This window comes from Anguilla rostrata, chromosome 3 (genome assembly GCF_018555375.3).
Source record: "Anguilla rostrata isolate EN2019 chromosome 3, ASM1855537v3, whole genome shotgun sequence".
NCBI lineage: Eukaryota > Metazoa > Chordata > Actinopteri > Anguilliformes > Anguillidae > Anguilla > Anguilla rostrata.
In genome coordinates, this window is record NC_057935.1 from 44,319,963 (window position 1) to 44,345,199 (window position 25,237).

Consider the following 25,237-nt stretch of genomic DNA (forward strand, 5'->3'; position numbering starts at 1 on the left):
TTGTACAACATCTGCTGTCATTTTTACTCATAACCATTCTCAGCATCTCCATAAACATGTGCACAAACAAGAGGGAACCATGAGTCATGAAGGTGATGATGTCATTTCCCATTTCATGGGGCCCTGGCCTTGTTTTGCAGACAGGGATAGACCACTGAACCTCACCTCTCCATCAGGGTCTTCATTAGAGCCGCTGCTGCTGCAGCCCACTTGAAACCAGGCAGAGTGAATACCTGCTGCCTCAGGTTTCTCAGTCACGGTGGGGATACCTGGGTAAATACCTGCACTCTGGGTACAACTCGGACCTACACTCCTGCACACAGCCGCATATCTGCTCTTAGCCTCCTACGGCCCAGTAGGAGTCACACCTCAGATCAGAGATCTGCTGAATGTGTGAGATCAGAAACCTGCTGAATGTGTGAGATCAGAGAGACCTGCTGAATGTGTGAGATCAGAGACCTGCTGAATGTGAGATCAGAGAGACCTGCTGAATGTGTGAGATCAGAGAAACCTGCTGAATCTGTGAGATCAGAGGCCTGCTGAATGTGAGATCAGAGAGACCTGCTGAATGTGTGAGATCAGAGACCTGCTGAATGTGTGAGATCAGAGAGACCTGCTGAATGTGTGAGATCAGAGACCTGCTGAATATGAGATTGGAGAGACCTGCTGAATGTGTGAGATCAGAGACCTGCTGAATGTGTGAGATCAGAGAGACCTGCTGAATGTGTGAGATCAGAGACCTGCTGAATGTGTGAGATCAGAGGCCTGCTGAATGTGTGAGATCAGAGACCTGCTGAATGTGTGAGATCAGAGGCCTGCTGAATGTGTGAGATCAGAGACCTGCTGAATGTGTGAGATCGGAGACCTGCTGAATGTGTGAGATCAGAGACCTGCTGAATGTGAGATCAGAGAGACCTGCTGAATGTGTGAGATCAGAGACCTGCTGAATGTGTGAGATCAGAGACCTGCTGAATGTGTGAGATCACAGAGACCTGCTGAATGTGTGAGATCAGAGACCTGATGAATGTGTGAGATCAGAGGCCTGCTGAATGTGTGAGATCAGAGACCTGCTGAATGTGTGAGATCAGAGACCTGCTGAATGTGTGAGATCAGAGACCTGTTGAATGTGTGAGATCAGAGCGACCTGCTGAATGTGAGATCGGAGAGACCTGCTGAATGTGTGAGATCGGAGAGACCTGCTGAATGTGTGAGATCAGAGAAACCTGCTGAATGTGTGAGATCAGAGACCTGCTGAATGTGTGAGATCGGAGAGACCTGTTGAATGTGTGAGATCAGAGAGACCTGCTGAATGTGAGATCGGAGAGACCTGCTGAATGTGTGAGATCAGAGAGACCTGCTGAATGTGTGAGATCAGAGAGACCTGCTGAATGTGTGAGATCAGAGACCTGCTGAATGTGTGAGATCAGAGGCCTGCTGAATGTGTGAGATCAGAGACCTGCTGAATGTGTGAGATCAGAGGCCTGCTGAATGTGTGAGATCAGAGACCTGCTAAATGTGTGAGATCGGAGACCTGCTGAATGTGTGAGATCGGAGACCTGCTGAATGTGAGATCAGAGACCTGCTGAATGTGTGAGATCAGAGACCTGCTGAATGTGTGAGATCACAGAGACCTGCTGAATGTGTGAGATCAGAGACCTGCTGAATGTGTGAGATCACAGAGACCTGCTGAATGTGTGAGATCACAGAGACCTGCTGAATGTGTGAGATCAGAGAGACCTGCTGAATGTGTGAGATCAGAGAGACCTGCTGAATGTGAGATCGGAGAGACCTGCTGAATGTGTGAGATCAGAGAGACCTGCTAGAGGTGTGAGATCAGAGAGACCTGCTAGAGGTGTGAGATCAGAGAGACCTGCTAGAGGTGTGAGATCAGAGAGACCTGCTAGAGGTGTGAGATCAGAGAGACCTGCTGAATGTGTGAGATCAGAGAGACCTGCTGAATGTGTGAGATCAGAGAGACCTGCTGAATGTGTGAGATCAGAGAGACCTGCTGAATGTGTGAGATCAGAGAGACCTGCTAGAGCTGTGCATATCAGGGTGAGCAGATTGAAGTGTGGGATCAGCCCACACTATACTACCCCACAGGGAACATAGATCTACACGACTGTTAGAGCCAATCAGGGGAAAGTCATCTCCCACTGACAATGTGTAACCCACTACATTACTGAAGGAACACATACCACAGCAACCTCACGCCCTACCCCCTGGCCCCCACCACTGTGGACTCCCCATCCATAATCTGCCAAAGCCAAGACTCATACCTGTGAGGTCTACAGCCTTCACACATGACAAGGGACTTAAGGCAATGCTGGGTTATACAGGAGAGCAAAAATTTTGACACATCAAAAACCTACACACATAAATAAAAGCAAAAATCAAGTACTCACTGCAGTTTATTGTCATATAAAAAACAACATATAGTCTACAACAGAAAAGAAAGCAAATATCAAAAACAAGCACCTTTTTAAAAAACAAAATGCATTAAAATTACCCCCCGACTCATAAATAAAACGAAACGGAAATAATACTCAAATTAATTTTAAGAGCATCTGACGTCAATTTCATCTTCAGCAACGGAAAGAGCTTATCAGGAGCCAAAATGGCTGATATGTGGGAGCACAGTAAAACCTGAAGGCTGTGCACAGTACTCCACAAACTGCAATGTTTGTTCCTGTGGTGTTTCCATAATATCGTGGAGACATCACACACTGTTATATGTGATAAAACCAGGTGCAGGGGGCCAATGTGAGACCCACAGCCACACACCGTTGTGGCAGCCCAACACAGCATGGTATTAGCACCCCCTTTTCAGTGACCACTAAAGATACCTGAAAAATAAAGCTGACTTTGAGCACTGTCCATTTCAGAAACACCACCAGCAGTTTAAATCCATCTGTTTGAATACCTTAAAGAGCCTGTTCTTCCTGCAGGACAAGTCAGCTATGAAGAAGCAGTTGTGGAAATCACCCCAGCCATAAACACGTACGCACACGCACACACAAATGCAAACACACAGATATGTGCACACAAATGCACAAACACACACACAGATATGCACACACACACACACATACACAGATGCAGACACAGATATGCACACACAAACACATACACAGATGCAGGCACACAGATTTGTGCACACACACATACACAGATGCAGACACAGATAAGCGGACACACACACAGATGCACACAGATATGCGCACACACACACACACACACACACATACATAGATGCAGACACAGATAAGCGGACACACACACAGATGCACACAGATATGCGCACACACACACACACACACACACATACACAGATGCAGACACACAGATATGCACACACAGACAGGTGCACACACACTTATGCACACACATACAACAGAGAGGAGAGAAGAGACACAGTGGGGCTGTAGTTTACAGTAGCTGCAGGTTTAATGTTCATAGGAGGAAAGAAAAGGTACACATGGCACATTCCCACTCAGATGCTCTACGTCCCATGGGGCATTCTGGGAAACCCCAGCCTCCAAAAAATCCAAACCAATCAGTAATAAATAAAGGGCCTTTATAAACGAGAATTTAAGAGTCTCAGCATCAAACCACTTCCGCTTTCCTCCTCCCTTTTCCCAAAGTATTTACACACACAAAGTTCCTCCAATCGGGCGTAGTGACAGATGCTACATCAGGGGTCTGCATTTGCCCAAAGCTGAAGAAGAAGGGGAGGGTGAAGGAACAAAAAAAAAAACAACAGCCATAAACTGTCTTTCAAGTTCCACCCCACTCCACTGCACAAGAGAGAGAGAGAGAGAGAGAGAGAGAGAGAGAGAGAGAGAGAGAGACCGACCTTCCTCCCAACCCCGACAGCTGCTGGTTTAGCACTGATTGGATATCAGTTTGCTGGAGGTTAAATAGCGGGGAGCATTGTGCAGTACTGCTGAGATTGAGCTCCCAGAAGGAGGAGAGGGACTGATGCTATTCTTTGCTGTCCTTGGCCTCTTCCTCCTCCCTCTCTTCTTCTTCCTCCCCCTCCTCCTCCAAAGGGTCCCGTCTGTTGTAGATATCCTTAATCAGCAGGATTCGGGTGAGGATGCTCTCCAGGGCGGTGTTCTCTAAGGGGGTGGAGCTGTACCAGAGGGGGCTATCTGAACTGCTGGAGATTTCTGGTTTCATGTAGAACACATCCGTCCTGTGCTTCAGAGCTGCTGGGCTGTGTAGACACAGCAAAACAAATTCAACGTGTGTAATATATGTCATAGAACAAAACGTGAAACTCTCTTAGGCTTATATTAACCACAGACCTTATTTTCTGCATAAATCAAAAGCATTGGAAATCTTGGCAAGGGAACCCATGGCTAAAAATGCAAACTTGTATCTGGGTTGTAGGGCTACTAACTGTAACACTCTATAGCCCTAGGTAAAAGCTATACAGTATGGGAAATGCAGTCCTAGTCCTAGTCCTAAATTATGGGAAACGCAGGAACGTTTGTTGTGTAATGGGACTCACCACTTGGAGAGGTAGAGCTCATATAAAAGACACTCATTCTTCTTCACCGGACAGCTCCCTGAGTCATTGTCTGGGGAATAGTCTGGATCATCGTCTTCCTCTTTGCGTTTTCTCTTCCTTGTCCCTGGTTTTACTGCTCACAAAGATAAGATTCAATAAAGAAAAAATCATCCAAACCAAAAGGTTCTATGCTGACCAAAATGAGAGAATATAGGGTGGGGTATTTTAAACTGGATTTAAAAAAAACTAAAGCAGATTTTGATACCAAGCAAAACAGGTGATGTAATCAGTTTGGCAAGCAAGCTGACACGATAGCATCCTTTAGCAAACAAAGTCCAGGGATTCTGTAAAAAAATAGGAGACAAAATACATGGTACTTCCTGTTCTCATATGAGAACAGTTCCCTTGAAAGTGTGCATTCTCTTCATATTAGCAGCTGTCATTATAATTTTCATTCCTCAAGAAAAGAGCCCTTAAAACAGCAAGGTTCAGCAGAAAGGCTGGCAGGCTGTGGTTCCTGTGGGAAGGTGTGAGATGGGGCTGGTACCTTGCTGTTCCGGTGAGATGGAAGGTATGCGGAGGCAGATGGAGAGCTCCTTGGTGTAGGGGTTCATTTTGCGAAGGCCATAGACGTTGCTGAAGGAGAGGCGTAGGTGCTGCTCCACGGTCCTCAGGCCCAAGTACTTGGTGTTGAGGTAGACCAGAGAGCGCAGCAGGGCGGCGGGGGAGTCCTGGCCCAGCTGGCTGCAGCTCCACAGGGCCTGCTCCTCCACCCGACCCCAGAGGGAGCCTGGAGTCAGAGTCACAGAGTCAGAGACTGAGTCACAGTGCCACAGACAGTCACAGAGTCAGACAGCCTGCTCCTCCACCCAACCCCAGAGGGAGCCTGGAGTCAGAGTCACAGAGTCAGAGACTGAGTCACAGTGCCACAGACAGTCACAGAGTCAGACAGCCTGCTCCTCCACCCAACCCCAGAGGGAGCCTGGAGTCAGAGTCACAGAGTCAGAGACTGAGTCACAGTGCCACAGACAGTCACAGAGTCAGACAGCCTGCTCCTCCACCCGACCCCAGAGGGAGCCTGGAGTCAGAGTCAGAGACTGAGTCACAGTGCCACAGACAGTCACAGAGTCAGACAGCCTGCTCCTCCACCCGACCCCAGAATGAGCCTGGAATCAGAATCACTGAGTCAAACTGAATCATAGCCAGTCACAGAGTCAGACAGCCTGCTCCTCCACCTGACCCCAGAATGAGCCTGGAATCAGAATCACTGAGTCAGACTGAATCATAGCCAGTCACAGAGTCAGACAGCCTGCTCCTCCACCTGACCCCAGAATGAGCCTGGAATCAGAATCACTGAGTCAGACTGAATCATAGCCAGTCACAGAGTCAGACAGCCTGCTCCTCCACCTGACCCCAGAATGAGCCTGGAATCAGAATCACTGAGTCAGACTGAATCATAGCCAGTCACAGAGTCAGACAGCCTGCTCCTCCACCCAACCCCAGAGGGAGCCTGGAGTCAGAGTCACAGAGTCAGAGACTGAGTCACAGTGCCACAGACAGTCACAGAGTCAGACAGCCTGCTCCTCCACCTGACCCCAGAGGGAGCCTGGAGTCAGAGTCAGAGACTGAGTCACAGTGCCACAGACAGTCACAGAGTCAGACAGCCTGCTCCTCCACCCGACCCCAGAATGAGCCTGGAATCAGAATCACTGAGTCAAACTGAATCATAGCCAGTCACAGAGTCAGACAGCCTGCTCCTCCACCTGACCCCAGAATGAGCCTGGAATCAGAATCACTGAGTCAGACTGAATCATAGCCAGTCACAGAGTCAGACAGCCTGCTCCTCCACCCAACCCCAGAGGGAGCCTGGAGTCAGAGTCACTGAGTCAGAGACTAAGTCTCAGTGTCACAGACAGTCACAGAGTCAGACAGCCTGCTCCTCTACCCAACCCCAGAGGGAGCCTGGAGTCAGAGTCACTGAGTCAGAGACTAAGTCTCAGTGTCACAGACAGTCACTGAGTCAGAGACTAAGTCTCAGTGTCACAGACAGTCACAGAGTCAGAGACTGAGTCTCAGTGTCACAGAGTCAAAGACTGAGTTACAGTGTCACAGACATCCACAGAGCCAAAGAGTGAGTCACAGGGGCATAGACATTCAGTCACAGAGTCAGAGACTGAGACAGAGGGTCATAGACAGTCACAGAGTCAGAGACTGAGACAGAGGGTCATAGACAATCAGTAACAGACTCAGGGACTGAGATACAGGGTCAGTGACAGCCAACTCCTCCAACCTGGCCCACAGAGAGCATGCAAACCCACTGCAGAGAATGGTGAAGTCCTGTCATGCTGTGTTTAACCTGACTGCAACCTAGCCTTGGTGTACAAACAGAAAGAAAGAAAGGAACTGAGGCAGGAAAGGAGGCATACTGTACCATCAGGAAGAACAGTAGGCTGCCAGCCCTTCAAGACTTTGTTTAGTTCCTGTCCAAAGCGGTGGTAGGCGGGGTCACTGAAGATGTCATCTGTTCTTCCATTGTCACGCAGATGCTAACAAAAAATAAATATCCCAAATAAATAAATAAATAAAGTAAATAATTCCACTGAGTCAACAGAGACTAGGGATGGGACGATAATTGATTATTTTTGGTTTAAAAGTGGGTCAAAATGTTGACATTTTTTCTGAATAAGCTGCACAGTTGTTGCTTTGTTTAAAAGCAGGCCAAAATGTTTACATTTACTTTGATTAGCTGCATGTGATTTTATTGAAAAACTGTTTATAGTGTATTTACTTCTGAATTCTGCTATTTTGTTAAAAATAGTAATATGAAATTTTAATGTTGGCACATTCTAACAGAGACCACTATAAAGTAAACTACTGGCCCTATATTCCATCCACCCTCCATAACTCCAGCATCTGAAAGGTTCTGGTGCTGCCTTAGTTATTGTACTCTGTTATTGTCTTTGACCCATTCACAGACATTCATCAGAAGACACAAAAAGACTACTTTAACCTTTAAAAAGTATTTTTCTCCCACTTTTTGGAATACCCATTCTTATTTATCAGCGTCAGTGTTGCTATGGATTCAGGAGAGCGCAGACAATCATTTGCTCTCCTCCCAAGCATGTGACCAGAGCTTCCGCTTTTTATCACACTGCACACTACAAGTGGGACTCGCACAGGCATGGGTTTGAGGACAGCATTTCACATGCAGCTCGACAGGCCCGACCGTGGGTGTCAGATCTACCGGACGGGGCTGCTAGTGCATGATAACACACTGTCGTCCTGGTCGACCAAAATTCTCCCGTCTCTGGGCAATGCTAGCACCAATCGGCCAGTTTGTCCTGCCAAGGTCCAGGTTCCACACCGGACCGTGGGTCACTAGAACAGCGCCTGAGCAGGATGACCCACCTAGGAGTTCTCAACTTAATGTTTAGACAGTTTTCAGACTGGAGAGTCCATTCATCAGGCAAGAAATTAGACAGACACGGAGATGAGAGACAGAGTCTCCTTGGTGACAGACCTGCTGGATGCCTAGGCAGAGATAGAAGATGCTGTCGGGTGCGTAGCTCTCCCCATTAGGCCGGCGCACCTCACTAACGAAACGGGCGAGGCCGCAGTTCAGCTCCGCCACGCTAAGGGACAGCAAGCTCCTCTTCAACCGTACCGGCTTAACTGCAAACAGGCCACGGCAGACAGCTTCAGAGCCAGATCTGAATATTCACACAGGGCTTCAGAGCCAGATCTGAACATACACACAGGGCTTCAGAGCCAGATTTCATCATTCACACAGGGCTTCAGAACAAGATTTCAACATTTACAGAGCTTCAGTTCAAGACTAAACATCAGAGCAAGATTTCATCATTCACACAGGACTTCAGAGCAAGATTTCATCATTCACACAGGGCTTCAGAGCCAGATTTTAACATTCACAAAGGGCTTCAGATCTGCAGTTCAAGACTAAACATCAGAGCAAGATCTCATCATTCACACAGGACTTCAGAGCCAGATTTGTTGATTTACACAACACATCAGAGCCAGACTTCAACATTCACATTGAAAGTCAGAGCAAGAGTTCATGTGCACACAGGTCTCCAGAAACAGGTTTCATCACCCTATACCAAATCTTGAAAGCTTTGTGGTAGAGGGGAATTCCTTCAGTTGACTCAAACAGTACATCATTGACAGAGTGATGTACTGTTTCTGATACATCAGCTTGGAGCTCAGTTAATGGCCATCCAGACCATCACTGGAATAAACCAGGGCCATAATCCAGATTGTTTAGAGTTTGTACACTGGTCTTACATGCGATCCACTTACCCCTCAACTGATCCTTGCCTTTTTCATCCAGGGGTTTTTCAGTTGAGGTCAGAACCCATCTCCTCCAGGCGTTCAGCCCATACCTGGCCTTTAGGGGGAAGGAACAGGGATTTCCTTCTCCCTCTGGTAGGGCTTCAGGTGTGGGGTCTGATGGGGCATCCCTCTCCACTGCCCTCCTCTTGTGTCCCTGATCAAAGGGGGTACAGTCGAACATCCTTAAATGAATCCACCTCTTTGGGTTATGGCTTAATTTCTGTTTTATTGCTGACTGGCATCCTCAAAACAATCAACCCACTGAAACAATTCCTATATCCCTCTCTTTCTCATTATCTCTAATTACACCAGGGGTACACAACTCCACTCCTGGAGGGCCAGCATGTATACTGGTTTTTGTTCAAACCAATTATTCTGGCCTAATTTTTAAACATGAATACTGATACACTCCTATATCAGACTGTAGTAGAACATTTACACTGAGGGTACATCTGTAGCTCATGACTTCTTCAAAAAAACATCAGAACAAGTAAATGCTTAACTAACTAAACAATTAAGAGCCAAGACTGGCCCCTTGCATTCGAGTCTCACTTTCTTTCTGACCGAGGGCCGAGGCTTCTCCTCTTTAATCGCCTCCGGACCCAAAGGCAGGGCAAGTCCCATTTCAGTCTCCAAACCCTCAACGGCAGGGAGCAGAACAGGAGCTACAGCAGAGAGAAGGTGAGAGAGGGAGCACTGGGTTTCATGAATGAACCATAAAGCATTGAGGCTTGAGGCATGACCACACCCTACAGCACTGGTGGCTTGTTGTCCACTAAAGGCTGTGTGGGCCCCGACAATAGTATTCCTACTTACATACAGGGGCATGGAACTTTGAATGCTTAAATATTAAACGAAGTGAAATACAGACATATTTTCGACTTTTAATTGCACTATTATCTTTACATTTAATCATGTAAAAAAGGATAGCATTAACATGCTAATAGTGATCATACCATTTATTACTGTAAGGCATACCTAAATTTAAAAAAATGTCAGTATGCTTATTGGTGATCTGAGCCATGTGAACCCGACAGCAGCTCTTCCGTATGCCAGATCAAAAGCAGCAAGCCGTCAGTCTGCAAGGTGAGAGCCCGCTGAGTGTCAGACTCCCCTCGGCCCTTGACACTACTTACATTCATGTATAAATACACCAAACCAAATCCCCAAGCCCGATACCGCTGGTGACAGCCCGAAATAGCGACCGAGGAATTTTAATCTGAACTACTGTACCGCTCCCCACAAACCCTTGTGACTGGCTACCGTTATACAAGATCAACCCATCCCCCCCTCCACCCCCACCAGTGTCAGAGCACAACATGAGACAATGGCAGCTGGGCAGTTAACATACTGAGGAGATGTTCATTATTCATCATATTATAACAGAGCTCTACATCCTTTTATAACCCAGAGCAGAGATGTTAATATCTTATAACACAGACATACATTGTGTTATAAAAAAGATTCTCGAAAGTAATATACTATAGCAGACTAGAGATAATCACTGTGCTATAACAGATATTCTCCACTGTTAGAACACAGACCAGAGATATTTCTCATGCTAAAACAAAGTGCCACAGCCCTTTTCTCCAGTGCCACAGCATGTTATAAAACAGACCACAGGTATTCACCATGTTATAGCACAGCGATTTTCCACACTTAGTAGTCAGTAAAGTGCCTGGGCTTGTGTTGCTCTTTAGACAGGGGCAATGCTGGTTAATGGGCCACGGAAAAGGAGGGCTCTTCCAAACCGTACCTTGGGGGAAGTCCTCCTCCAGGTCCAATTCGTGTTGGTAGGAGTTATCTGCTCCTTCCTGCCCCTCCTCTTCCTCACTCTCACTCTTTATGTCCTCTTTTTCCACACGTTCACGTTTCACACCTCAAATGGCAAACAGCAGAAAGCAGGGTCCACTCATTTACAGTGCTCCACTAATTCAAGAACCATCATACAACAGGACTTACACAAACCCATTCTGAAGAACAACTAAAAACGGTACGGTGTGTTTTTATTGTTTGAGTTTGAGTATTGTGGACCGTCAATAAAGCAACAAAAAACGTGGCTATTCCATCCCTTTCGGACCAGTGGCTGTATTACTTTAACTGATAAACTGGAGGATTTTTGAGGGAGAGTGTGTAGGAAAATTTTGAGACTCCCCATGATTGAGATGACGTCACATGTTAAAGTTAGGGTATTCCCATCAATGTTGATCAAACTGTTTCCTCCAAATTCTCGATGCTTCATGATAAAAATATATCACATGTATAACTATACACTCATATAATAAATATGTAATCCAATAAACCTATATCAGTAGCTGCAGCTAAGCTTATGGAAACGCAAGAAACCACAGTATCCACTGTAGAAAAAAAAGCAAACGCAGAAGGCTTAAAAAAAACCACACTTACTCACTCAGCAGAAAATGCTATTGCCAAATAAAAGTGCAAGAAGACTAATATTTTTCCAAAACTAACAAAACGCTAATGCCAAATAAAAGTGCTAGAAGACTAATATTTTTACAGTGACCCTTATGTAAACTGAATATAAATGGAAAATTACAGGAGGCTATACATTCTGTAACTTGTATGCTTAAAGAAACATTACAGAATAAAGACTAATTTTTGTTTAAGGGAAAGTTGGGGTAACATTCCACAATAACGTTATCATCTAAGAACAGAAAATCATTGTGGTGCCAAGAAGGTCAGGCCGACCCAAGAGCAGGAAATTAAAATCATTGTGGTGCTAAGGACAGATGGCTGGTATTTTAAGAAATGTGTTAAGGGGAGTTGTGGGGTATATTTGTGTATAAAATGAATGTAAAACTGACAATCGAGTTTCAATTCTGCAGAATTGATCTGGCTTTGTGCACCTGTGCAAATAAAGTCTAACTTTTCTGAAGAGCTTGCTGCTTTGGTGTCTTTTCCCTCGTAAAGTTGTTTTCTACAAATTAAAGATTGGATTTTGAATTCTGTCGGTTCCTCGACACGACAAGTGGAAACCCTGTGTTCAAAAGTCCATCAAGTATACCGTGTCATTTTGTTATGCTATGCCTTTGCTCTCAAAGCCTAACTTCACCCGTGAGGTAAAACTGCGCATGTGAACAAGCAAGGGGACACAGGTAAGGCCTGTGGGCGATGGCGCCCCCTACCTGTGAGGCTGGGTTTCTCATCGTCGGCCTCTGCGATCATCTCGGCCATGGTGAGCAGGTCTGCCTCCAGAGGGTCAGCAGGGACTTTGGTCTTCAGCTCAGAGATGGTGTGCAGGATCTGCTCCGCGTTGCTCAGGGTGGTGGGCAAGAACACTGGCACGGGCACCTAGGAGAGGAACAACTGGTCACCCAAAACTTTCGACAGCAGCTTCAGTGGGAGAGGACCGGTCACCCGCGAGACTTTCAACCCCATCTTCAGTGGGAGAGAGAGAAATAGTCACCCATGAAACTTTCAACCCCATCTTCAGTGGGAGAGAGAGAAATAGTCACCCATGAAACTTTCAACCCCATCTTCGGTTAGAGAGGGAGAGGAACAGTCACCAATGAGACCATCAACACCAGCTTCAGTGGAAAAGAGATGACTGGTCAGCCACGAGACTTTCAGCACCAGCTTCAGTGGAAGATAGTGGGACTGGTCTTCAACAAGAATTTGAACACCAACCCACACCTCACGCAGTTTCACCAGGAGAGGGACGCCTGGTCACCCGTGGGACTCTTAACATCACACATCAAACAGCTTCACCGAAAGATATTATAAGGAATTTAATTCAGTTTCATAGACCGGGATGGCAGAATTGCCATCTAGTGAGTTATTCCTTGGCAGGGAATGGCTCGCACTCAATAGGCTCCTAATTTAGGTTGCTGAACGTATGTGTTTAAGTTCTGTCAAAGTGTTTAAATGATTAACTGTGCAGGCTTGGCACATTATCATTTGCTTTGTCTTTGAATTATACAGTATCTGCCAAATTGTTAGCTTTAGTGACCATGTGTCCACACTTGTGTCCATACCAATTAGGAGACTAATGATTCACTTCAGTCTTTAATTTGATTAAGTTAAATTATTTTGTTACCTCTTTTTATGCAATTATTTGCAATGTACAGTAGCACTATAAGCACGGCAGGAACAGGACACCCTTGTGATGGACTGGAAAACCGTCCAGGGTGTATTCCTACCTCTCGCCCAATGCATGCTGGGAGAGGCTCCAGTATCTCCCATGACCCTGACCAGGAATAAGCAGGTATAGATAATGGATGGACACTATACTTTATGGCATGCATAGCTATTTCTGACATAATGTGGCTTAGGAGGGAAAATAATTCCTAAACAAGGAAACCATCTAATTAAAAAAAATTTTAAAATTCTGGGATTGCAACTGTGGTTGGAGAAAACCAGGGGGTCCCCAGGACTGAGGTTGGGAACCACCGCTTTACAGGGTTTCCCACAGAAATAATACGATTGACCAGACTCACTCCTTACAAACATAACCTACTGACCTCATGGAAACACAAGGTTCTAATACAACTTCACAAAACTCCACAATAAAGCTCAAAACTTATTTTCCATATTTCATCATTTCCTTTTCCAGTCCCAAGTTCCTTATTGCCAATTCTCCCCACTGGTCAATATCTACTTCATCCAAAACCAACACTCTTCAACCAATCACAACAACTGTTCATTCTTCATATTAAAAAAGTTTTTTAAAAAAACAACTTTTTGACATAAGTGCTTTTCAGCCAAAAGAACGTGCTCAAAAAGGTCTGCTTACCACATTGTTCACAAATAACATCACATTATTTCTTGGTTGAAAGCCATGATTACTGACATAAAATAATTCTGTGACTCAACTGTGTATATACGTACTCATACTTATTATTACTTATTAAATTCATACACGTTATGTACGATAAACTAAAAAAAGAGTATCTTAATAAATATGTTATAAAAATAGCTAAATACACAGAAAGAACACAATATATAAATACACCCAGGCATCTTTAAAAATAATTTTAAAAGTGTTTCCATATTTATGTTTGATAACACAATTCATACAGATAATGCCTTCTGGACCAGGATAATCACCTGATAGAATGGCCTGAACATCTCCAACAGTACATTTCAGGATGTCTGTGTGTGTGCACCCATAGTTAGTGTGTGTGTGCACCCATAGTTGGTGGGTGTGTGTACCCATAGTCTGTGCACATGCACGCGGTCTGACTGTACTGCGCTGGTAGGTTGACAGAGGGACCGCTTACCGGGACAGGTAGTGTGACAGAGGTGGGCGTGGCCTGCGTGTACAGGTTCATGGGCACAGGAACGTAAACTGGAACAGGGATGGGGACGGGAACATACTCCTTCTTCACCAACTCCTCTGCAGGAGACACACACACATGCGCACACACAAGCAGGAGTCAGACATGATGAAGCGGCACAGAGTAAATTCAATAGTACAGCTAGAACAGAGTATGCATGTGGGTAAGACTGTGTGTGTCTGTGTGTGTATGTATGAGCTGTGTGTGTGTGTGTGTATGAGAGGCGTGTGTGTGTGTGTGTGGGTATGAGGTGTGTGTGTGTGTGTGCGTGTGTGTATGAGAGGCATGTGTGTGTGTGGGTATGAGGTGTGTGTGTGTGTGTGTGTGTGTGTGTGTGTATATGAGTATGTGCTCACGGGTATACCTGTCTGGCAGTGCTTGCTCTGCATGTGTGGTTTGCAGTATGTGGCCTTGGTCATGGTGAGGGGTTTGCAGAGCACCGCCTTGTTCTTCACATCTTTCAACATCCCTCCAGCAAATGATGACACAACCGCCTGGTTGAATATCTACAGGGCAAATGGGAGATTGAGAGAATGAGAGAGGGAGTGCAGAAGTCAGGGTTTGTGTTTCATTACCATATTAAGCCTGTCAATGTAGGTGGTGTGTGTGAAGGCCTGTGAAGGTCTCACCGTGGTTTTGGCTGCTGTCAGCTGTGCTCCATACCCTGTAAATCGACAACAGCATCAGAGACAGGAAATGGGAAGACCCCACAAGCAGCCAAACAGATGGTTGAGTTTCTGTCCTAGAGATTTACAGTGAGACCACCTTCTTTCAAAACATAAGAGCTACAGACTAATTTAGATGCCAGTGTGTGGAGGTTTACAACTATGACTGAGAAACATGTACTGTCCAGTTAAGGAGAAAGGAAGAATCACCATCAAGTGCAGCCCTCTTTTTACTTTACCATTTCACAGCTTACTTTGCTCACAGACACGTTCCTCTCCCTCACAGTCTCTTACAAGCAGGATCTCTCACAGACAAGATCCTCTCCCTCACAGACAGGTTTCTCTCCCTCACACACGGGTTCCAGTCCTTCACAGACAGTATATCTCATAGATAGGGTCTCACAGACAGGTTCCCTTCCCTCACAGACAGGTTAATCTCCCTCACAGACAGGTTTCTTGTCCTCACAGATGGGTTCCGCTCCTTTACTGACAGGTTTCTCTCCCTCACAGACAGTGTCTCTCACAGATAAGGTCTCACGGACCGGTTCTCGTCCCTCACAGACACATTCCTTGTCCTCACAGATGGGCTCCTTTCCCTCACAGACAGGCTCCTTTCCCTCCCTCAGGGGCCAGAGGAGAGGTACGTACCCAGGGCCATGTTCTCAGGGCCCTTTTGAGTGCAGAGGTTGGGTTGGTTTTGCTGGCAGTAGAAACGCAGGAGACACTGCTGGTCACAGAAGTGCTTCATCTCAGCTCTCCACTGCACCGACTCCGTCAGGTTCCCCTGCAGCTTACAGCAGTCACAGCGCAATGCCTGGGACAGACACACACACACACACACACACACACACAAACACACAAACACACACACACGTATGCTTACACACCTCTCTCTACAGGCACATTCACTGTTGTATGTACCCTACTACAGTAAGTCAGTAAGGATGGGTCGAACACTGCAGCGATGCAGGGTGCGTCCACACGGGGGCGCCCTCACTTTGTAGTACCAGTCGTTGAACTTTTTCGCACAGGCCTCACTGCAGAAGTCCCGCTGCACATCGTCCACCTGCTTGGTCACGCCTCTCTTGCACATCTGGGTGCAGTAGTTGCACGTGACGCACTTCAGACCCAGTCGCCGCGCAAAGTCCTGCTTGTACAGCAGCTTACAGCCTGCAGCAAATACCAACAGACACACAATCAAACACGCATCTGATATACTTAATAAGGATGGAGATTTTCAATTATTTCACAGATCGAGTGATCGATGCCAAATTGATTCCAAGCATTGGGAAAAATCTATTTTTAGAATGCATCCTAGTCGTGCGGCACCACTCGCATGGATAATGCATGCGCCCATAACAGTGCACATCAGTACCAAAGTTTCACTATCATAACAAAGTCTCAATGCTTAGCCTATTTGCCAATAAACACAGTGTCAAGATATGATACAAAGAATTTTATTCTCAACTTACAAATATGCATTCCATTGCAATGGTAGTAAGTAAATGGAGGTAGTAAATTTGTCTCGAGCAATTTCCCTCTGATATTTTAAAATAAGTATTGCAAAATAAATCACTAAAATACATTTTAAAAAATCATTATTGTCAATAATGACTGTCATGATCTGTACAAAAAGACTAACTTCAATGCAATGATTCTTGTACAAGCACCCCATCTAGTGGATAGGCACAGGAAGTTCAATAATGGAGCACAGGGGAGACAAGAACACAGTGCACCCTGCTGGCTGTGGAGTACAACAACAATACAGGACTAAAACAAGCAGCACAGGCATCACTCCTTTGATCATTACACTTTGCACAAGAGTCCAAATCCGTTTCAGGATTCCATGGGAACTTCTGTTCAGTGTCTGCTATGTTATTCAATTAGTGAAATCCAGCGGTAACCAACCCTGTTCCTGGAGATCTACCGTCCTGGGTTTTACTCCAACCCTAAAAAATCACACCTCATTCAACAGCTAGAGATCTTGTTGAGCCGTTAATTAGTAGAGTGTGCAGAATTAGAGTTGAAATGAAATGCAACAGGGCAAGTTAGATCTCCAGGAACAGGGTTGGTTGCCACTGGTTTAATCATTATTTGATCTGATATTATTAATGTCATGCGCTACATCAGATGAGAAATATGTAAATATTAGGCCGGATGTGGGAGTGAACCAGCACTGGTGTATGCGGGCCAGAATCACGGCCTGAAACAAAAGCAGGGGGATTCTCACCCTCACTGCAGAAAGGCCTCTTGACCCCTGAGAAGCTGACGGTCTCGTGCAGCGTCCTCTCCTCCTGGCAGTACTCGCAGAAGGTCACGATGCAGTGCAGCTTCTTGTAATCGTCGCAGCAGGTCTTGCTGCAGAACTGATACACTTTATTCTACAGGAAAAGAGAGTGGAGTCACGGTGGAACATTTCCCGACCTTCCCAAAAAGACGTTTGGAGATGTGGCCATCGTTCAGGGGGAACGTTCAAATGTGGAGGGAGTTAATGGGGGAAACTGGGTGAACGCTGCCTCAGATATTGTTACAGGCTAATCAGATAATGCTGAAAATTGTGACCCCTTCCTTTCTTCTGAAAATTCATTATGCTGTGCAGTACAGAGTCTGGAAACTGTTACTAGCCATAACTGCCTGTAGTTGACAAAAAAGGAGGACAGGATGAGTGCAAGGAATGAGCATCTGGTTCGTCCGTGATAAAATCAGTGGCTTTCCCTGCCTTCTCTCTTGGGTATGACATCAGTAGTGCCTTATACTGTCATTAGAAACGGGCTCACCTCCCACTCCAGGACCTGAGGCTTTAGGCTGAAGGCACCCCGGCAGTAGTTGCATTTCAGCTGAACTCCGCTGGGCGCGGAGGCCACGGTCTGCCCATTCAGGGTCTGCATGTTTGCACTCTGAGAGAGTGTGTGTGTGAGAGAGAGAGAGAGAGAGAGAGAGAGAGGGAATAATATAGGATGTATTCATATTCATGACTATTGAATAAAACCCCTCTACATGCAATGGTAAAGACTGGGCGTGGCTATACCTGTATAAACACTGTGAAAGATTAGGCATATACCTACTTAAACAGACTGGGTGTGGCTATACCTGGATATACACCAGAAAAGACTGGGCGTAGCTACAGTACAGCTGTACAAACACTGTGATTGGCTTGGAGGGGCTATTCCAGTAAAAACACCGGGAAAGACTAGACATGGCTATACCTGTACGAACATTGGGACAAACTGGGTGTGGCTACACCTGTACAAACAGATCGGGCGTGGCTGTACCTGGAACTTAGTTACACAGCTGGAGCTGCAGAAGTTATAGACAGTGCCCTCAGGGAGCGTAGCCTGGTACTGCGGCAGGGAACTCCTCTTACAGAAATGACAAGTGGGCTCTGCTGCTATGGAGAGGAGGAAACAAAAATACATTTACCTACACACACACTCAACATACACTACTCACTCACCATACACCACCCTCACTATACACCACACACCATACACTACACACACTATACACCACCCTCACTATACACTACTCACTCACCATACACTACCCTCACTATACACCACCCTCACTATACCCCACACATCACACACGACACACTATACACCACCCTCACTATACACTACACACTCACCATACACCACCCTCACTATACACCACACACCAAACACTACACACACTATACACCACCCTCACTATACACTACACTCACCATACACCACTCACTATACCCCACACATCACACACGACACACACTATACATCGCACACACTACACTACTCACTCACCATACACCACCCTCACTATACACCACACACCATACACTACACACACTATACACCACCCTCACTATACACTACACACTCACCATACACCACTCACTATACCCCACACATCACACACGACACACACTGTACATCGCACACACTACACACCACTCACCACACACCACACTCACTATACACCACAAGTCACCATCCACCACACACTAAATACCACACTTACTATACATCACCCTTACTATACAACACACAATCACCATACACCACACACTATATATCACACACACACTACACACCACACACACTCACTATACATCAGACACACTCACCATGAACCACACAGACTCACACACAGGTTGAAGGCTTTTATCAGAGATAGACACTGTGTTGTCAAAACTTGCCGTTTTGTGCAAAATACTTTCACTTAATTGCACACAGTGCTCCCTAAGCAGCACGTTTTGCTAAAGATTGACTGTAATTTTGTTCATTGTCAGAATACTGTATCCTACTCCGTTCACTTAAGTTTTTGACCTGGACAGAAGTTACTGTGGCTGGTCTCTCCACAGGCACCAAATCACAGCCAATGAACTTGTTATGCTTTCAACAAGAACCGAATTACAGGCGACACAATAAAAAACCAAGGGCGGCAATCATCAGGGCGTCTCTCATTTGAATGAGTCACAGTGTTCTGGTCTGGAGAGTGAAGTTATTTGACTGGTTCAGATGACAGTGATTGACAGAACATAGCTCCATTCATTACAGGATTTATAAAGCCTAATTGCAAACAGATGTAATAGAGATCAGAAAGTCGTGACATCACCTTATACATAGAAAGTAGATAGGCCGTCCACCAACAGTGATTGGTGCAAACTACTTCCTGCTAATTCCCACAGGCAGCCAAGAGGTATATCCAGGAAATGTGCACCAGGCACCTTCATTGATAGAGCTATGTTTTCTATGTGTAAGATGATTTCAAACACTGTGGCTATACCTGTACAAATATTGGGAAATACTGGGCGTAGCTATACCTGTACAAACTCAAGGTATGTTCTCTCCCAATGCAGTGAGGACGCATGGGGACATGCATGACCCCGAAAAATGTCTGTTTGATGGGTGGTACTACGGAAATAATTCAACCAGGTTCCATCTGATGCCTCCATGGGATCAATACAGGGCCAAATGATGAACAAGTGACATAGCCCAGAATACCTGAATACCGGATAAATGGACTGCGGTCCTTTCGTTCAGCTCCCCATTTTCAAACCGTAACAACATGGCAGCCAGCTCATTCTTCTTATTTGGCCTAAACAGTCCACTAAAATATTTTAGGCGAGAAACAGGAAATGCAGGAAATACGGAACCTGGGTTCATATTTGATCTGCAATGCCTAGTTTGACAGTTTGATCCAAATTTTGTGAGCGAGGTGTGCTGTGCTGATCAGATTAATTTGCTAACAGGGTCGACATTACTTTAACCAAGTGCCGCAATGGCAATGACATACCACAGCACTGGGTGGGCTGGTTGGCTGGTGGGACTGGTTGGATCTCTTGCTCTACATAGAAAAGGAATAGAATGTGTCGTGCTGAGGTATCTCGCCGGAATCAGATAGAACATTCCATCAGGCAGACACTGGAAGGGGCTGTACCTGTGCAAACAACTGTTCAATCACAACCTGTGAACTCGGGTCCTCCAAGTCTTATCCCCACTTAATTTATAGCTGGTTTAGTGATGCTGGTGGTACTGGAAGCGCAGCCGGACTTACTGGTGGTGTTAGTGACAGTGCTAACAGTGCTAACGCTGACGGTGCTTACTGACGGTGTTGGTGATGGCGCTGACTACGTTGCTAGTGCTCTTGTTCTTGGCCATGCAGGCAGTGGAGCAGTACGGCTCCATGGCGCCGCTGGGCCCGATGCAGTGCGTCACGTCGAACGAGCGGCACGCGGCGCGGCACCCGGTGCAGTGAGTCATCTTCCCATGAGTCTGGAAAACACAGAGAGGCAGATCGGCTCGTTTGAACAACAAGGAGCACAGCTAGCGTCACTTGTTTTACATTAACAGCAAATGCTAATCTCGCCAATTTAATGACTGATTCACTGAAGTGTCGAGGCAAAGTGACCTCGTAACCGTGCCTAAACAGTGAGCACAGCTGGTGATGGAATAAAAGCACAAGACTAAGACGCATGAAAATGAGTGAGGACGTCAGGTGTCAGGGAGGAATAGAAACGTCAAGTTTTCGAAACACTAGCCTTGGTAACGTCAGTTAAAGCCAACTTGCCAAGACTAAATTCAAGACGTTTAACCTAAGTGAAAGGGTCTCAGATATGGGACTCGATCATACCATACCACAATGGAGAATTCCATTGGCAGTGGCTTTCAGGCAGCATTTAAGGGAGCAGCATTCAACAGGCTGAATGCGACCGCTACTCAGAGTCTACAGCGCCATCAGGCCATCAGGTCGGTCATAAGACTCATCGTCTCTGCTGCATGGATTTAACATTTGAGGCTGCGTCTCATCTCAGCTGCTCATTCATTTGAATATGGTGCACACAAAATGGTGCAGGAATAAAAAGGAACCAAAGAACCACAGAATCCTACGTGATTGGATGAATGACCGGCAAATGGACAAATCTCAAATTCGTTGAATTGAACCATTTAAAATGAATGATTTTCATTAAAGCAACAAAGCTGAAGGCCAGCTGGGAGTCTTCTAGGTCTAAATATTTGTCTCTGTGCAATAAAACCGCCTACTTAAATTATTGCAGAAAACAAATTACAGACAGCAAAAACTGAAATATGTTGCCAAGTATTCAGTCCGCACCACTATTTTGTGGAGACACCTTCTGCCAACCAAAAAGTCTTTCTTGCATTTTCAGCTGGCCCACATTCATGCAGGTGGGCTTTGTGATGAGTTTTTTAAAGTAATGGCTCCTTCCTTGTCACTCAGCCGTACAGACCAGGCTTGTTGTCGTGGGCAGCAGCTGTCTCGAGAAGGAACCAGGAAGTTACGGAAATGCTAGTTTTATTTTCCTTTGGCAGCCATACTCCAGTGCCAGTAATCTTGATGATGTATAAGGAAGCAAATACATTATACACAGACGTATACATTGTGGTAAATAAGCAAAATCATACGGATTAGAGCGAAAGAGCGACAGCTTCGCCTGTATTCACAGCGTGCTCGTGCATGCAGGCCACACTTCACGCGCACCTGCAAAAACACTTCCCGGTAAGTCGCACGGCCCCCAACTGAAATATATTCAAATGAGGGGAAAAGATGCATTTTCTGCAGACATGAAAGCAGCCAGCCACTGCAAAACTGTGCTTTACCTACATGACTTCATTGCCTGAAAAATGAATGAGTCACCTCAGTACAGCAAAAGCTTTCACGCGCATTGCTTCCCCACAAACAGCCGCGCCCGCCGGTCAAGCATTATTTTCCCCCAACGTCTCCGCTTTTCTCCATTTTAAATGAAATCCATCGCGTTTAATTACATGTTATTACACGGTATGTATTACACACCGACTTATGACCATTACTCACACAGGCCCATTTAATTATTGTTTAATGGCACTGGAAGGGAAAGCTGAATGCATTTAAAGCGGGCGATGAAGGATGGGCCCCATCACACACACACACACATTTTCTCCACTCAGCCATTCAGCCCCACAGCTGTTTTAAGGAAACTGTCCTCACACTGCCTTCTCTCCCCAACTTCCCCCTCCTTCAGTCGCTGAGTTCTCTGGGACGGCCATTTCTAGGCAGGGTTCGGATTGTGCAATGCAGTTTGCACTTCCGTCTGTTGACCCAGCAGTGCTGACTGGGATGTCCAAACGCTGTTATATATTTTTGTACCCTTCTTGCTGTGAAAGCTCCCTGGGCTTCATTTGTGCATGTCTCTATCAAATTCATTAACAGACTAATGATCCTGCCAAAACCAGGTGATTTTTACACTGAAATCATTTTAACCACTTTTATGGTACACAGACAGAGGCCAGAGGTTTGTTAAAGTGATTTTTCTTTTTTTTGGCACCTGCAGTAATTTCCAGCTACCAGAGTGTAGGGGTGGAATACTCAAGCATTTCCATTTTAATTTCATTTTCAGTATTTATCAACTGTTTTACTTGCATTTGTTTGCAAAAGTTTGGAGTAGATTATATTTCAAAATGTCACAAAAGAAAGTTTGAAAGCAACAAAATGTAAAAATTGTTCAAGGGTCTGAATATTTTTCCAAGGTACTGTATACGCACTGCTTTTGGCCTGCAGTGCAGTGCAGTTTGGGGCAATAAACCCACACATCTTTCAGGACACAATAATCAATACTTTCAAACTAATCACATCATTCAGGCTGGGCTGAATTGAATGCTGTGGTTCAAACAGGAAAACACTTTGCAAAATGCCCTCCGACAACCTGACCAATGACAAAAGGGAAATTCCACCACAAAACAACATGAACTTCATTTAACAGATAAAGGCATGATTGATTTAGTCTCTTAGTGTCTGGCCAAAGCAATCTCTGCACAAAAATAGCAGCAGCAGCAGACGCAAATTTGGTAGAGGTATACATCATAATGATATACACCTATACCCTTACTCATTTTTTAAGAACAACAATGAGCGGGTAATTTCAAATAGGAGATACCGCCCTCTGACCTCCCATACTAGTGTATGGGGGTACTGACCAAACTTGGAGAGGGGGGGGCGGGGTAGCAACTGTTCCAACTGCAAACAGTATCAACCTGAAAGTTAGCTAGTGTAGTGGACTTGGCTCAATGAGTTTTGGCTACCTATTGTTCAAATATAATAGCTTCCAACGATTTTGTGGTTGATACATTGGATGATTCCACCTTTCAGGAGATTTTACTGGAATCAGAAGTTGAAGGCTACTGTTTTGAGCCCAAATACACGGCCAAGGAGATAAGATGAAGATGTAAGGCGGCGGCTTCTCACATTGCTGTTAGAGCGGAACTTGCAGCTGACCCGGAGCCATCTTGGGTAAACGATGACTGATGGTGTACACGTGGTAACTGCGCTGCAATGCCTACTGTTTGCTGCAATGAGTGGGACTGAGCACAGCTTGATTTGTCCACCTGTGTCTGAAGTTGTCTGATGGACACACATAGACTGTCAGAGACCACTCCACTATAGCCCTTAGTAAAGCAGGAAACCGGAAAATGTGCAGTAGCTTTGGGGCTATATCTCCGCACTCACTGCATGCAGAGAGTGGCTGAGAGCTCACTTTAATCAGGAGGACAGTTATTCTTCTTCAAATAAAAGAAAAACCCAGAATGGCATTTCCCTTTAAGCAGGCATGGCCTGATCTGGCCTATAACTGCCACACTAAGTGCTGGTCCAGGACGGTAAGGTGAGAACACCACAAAATCTCTCAAGATCCGACCACCTGCACTCTGAGACCCTTGTGAATCAGACCCTTACAATCCAGGTACTGATAATGTTGATGATGACATCACAGGAAGGAGGTGGGCTGACCTGCTTGTAGTCCCTGACGCAGTTCTGGGAGCAGAAGCGCTTCTGCTGGCCGTCAATCACCAGGAAGTGGTTGGCGGAGGCCTTGCTGGGCAGGTAGTCCCCGCACTGCTCACAGCAGTTCATGATTAGCCCGTTAGCCATGCGGTAGCGGTTGAAGCACATGTCGCTGCAGATCTTGTGGGTGACGTTCTTGAAGCTGACCTCGTGCCGAATCTGAGGAGCAGAGGGGTTAGGGGTTCGGTAAGTCAGGGACTCAGGGGACCAGCAATGAGGAGCCCTGGGGGACTCCATTTGTACACTAGTTTTTGTACAAACCAAACACAGCAGTTTCTAGAATCTAATAGCTGCTCATTGAGCATTTGTAGTAGTCTCTAAAGCTGGAATTTTTTCATATACCAGACTGATGAAATAATTAATTGATTGATTTATTGACCCAGGTGTCCACACTTCCAAATACTCAATGTAGCCAGAGTAATCAAAACTTTTATTTCTGCCAATAAAGAATATTATGATAACAACATCACGTCAACAATATATAAATGTTCTCTGAGGGGGAAAAGTCATTAAATCGAATTAAAAGTGATCTGAAGACTATTTTTGTGACATTATAGCAAATAGTTTCCCAACATTCCATCAATAATAAGACCCAGATGGCACCCAAGGAAGACTGTCATTACAGAGTATTCCATTATACTCCAGTTCTGGAACATTGTTTTTGCATGAATTTACATGCTCATTTCTGGCAGCTGGCTTAAGTTTGAGCTCTCAAAATTCAGACGGACAGACGACTCAATGCTTTCCCCAGATACTTGAGAAATCCTGACATACAGTATAACTTATTGATAACTGAACTATTCCGGATTGTGCCAGTGCTGACTTTGGCCGGTAGCTCCACATGGCTTGGCACAATTGGCAGGAGCATTGCCCAGGGTTAGGGAGGGTGTTGAAATCTGCACCTAACTGCTCTCTAGTGACCCCCACTGGCGGACTGGGTGCCTGCAGCCCGCACATCTGCAAATGGCCTCATGGAGCAGCTATCAGTAAAGCCAGTATACTGTGTATCTTCTGTGCACACACTGGTGCCTGCATTCTACAGGTCAGTTTTACCATCCTTACTGAATGTGTGAACACCTGGCTACTACAGCCAA

At 45.6% G+C, this 25,237-nt stretch overlaps 1 protein-coding gene across 9 annotated transcripts in view; it reads right to left on the minus strand.

Annotated features, from left to right (window-relative positions):
- Window positions 1–2,393: 2,393 nt before the first annotated feature.
- The window catches only part of LOC135250961 (zinc finger MYM-type protein 2-like), a 36,485-nt gene continuing 13,641 nt past the window's right edge, over window positions 2,394–25,237 (minus strand). For 4 of the 9 annotated variants that reach the window (XM_064327840.1, XM_064327838.1, XM_064327841.1 and 1 more), the window contains 20 exons: window positions 24,090–24,302; window positions 20,416–20,584; window positions 20,106–20,156; window positions 18,101–18,216; window positions 17,606–17,725; window positions 17,059–17,209; window positions 15,826–15,998; window positions 15,477–15,642; window positions 14,793–14,827; window positions 14,528–14,669; window positions 14,107–14,222; window positions 12,013–12,178; window positions 10,623–10,745; window positions 9,419–9,531; window positions 8,834–9,020; window positions 8,037–8,188; window positions 6,948–7,062; window positions 5,064–5,306; window positions 4,517–4,649; window positions 2,394–4,219 (listed from right to left, as the gene is read on the minus strand). In XM_064327840.1, coding sequence (XP_064183910.1) covers window positions 3,985–4,219; window positions 4,517–4,649; window positions 5,064–5,306; window positions 6,948–7,062; window positions 8,037–8,188; window positions 8,834–9,020; window positions 9,419–9,531; window positions 10,623–10,745; window positions 12,013–12,178; window positions 14,107–14,222; window positions 14,528–14,669; window positions 14,793–14,827; window positions 15,477–15,642; window positions 15,826–15,998; window positions 17,059–17,209; window positions 17,606–17,725; window positions 18,101–18,216; window positions 20,106–20,156; window positions 20,416–20,584; window positions 24,090–24,302 — 2,919 coding nt within the window. In that variant the 3' untranslated portion in view covers window positions 2,394–3,984. The other 5 variants (XM_064327842.1, XM_064327844.1, XM_064327843.1 and 2 more) reach the window with 5 other exon arrangements.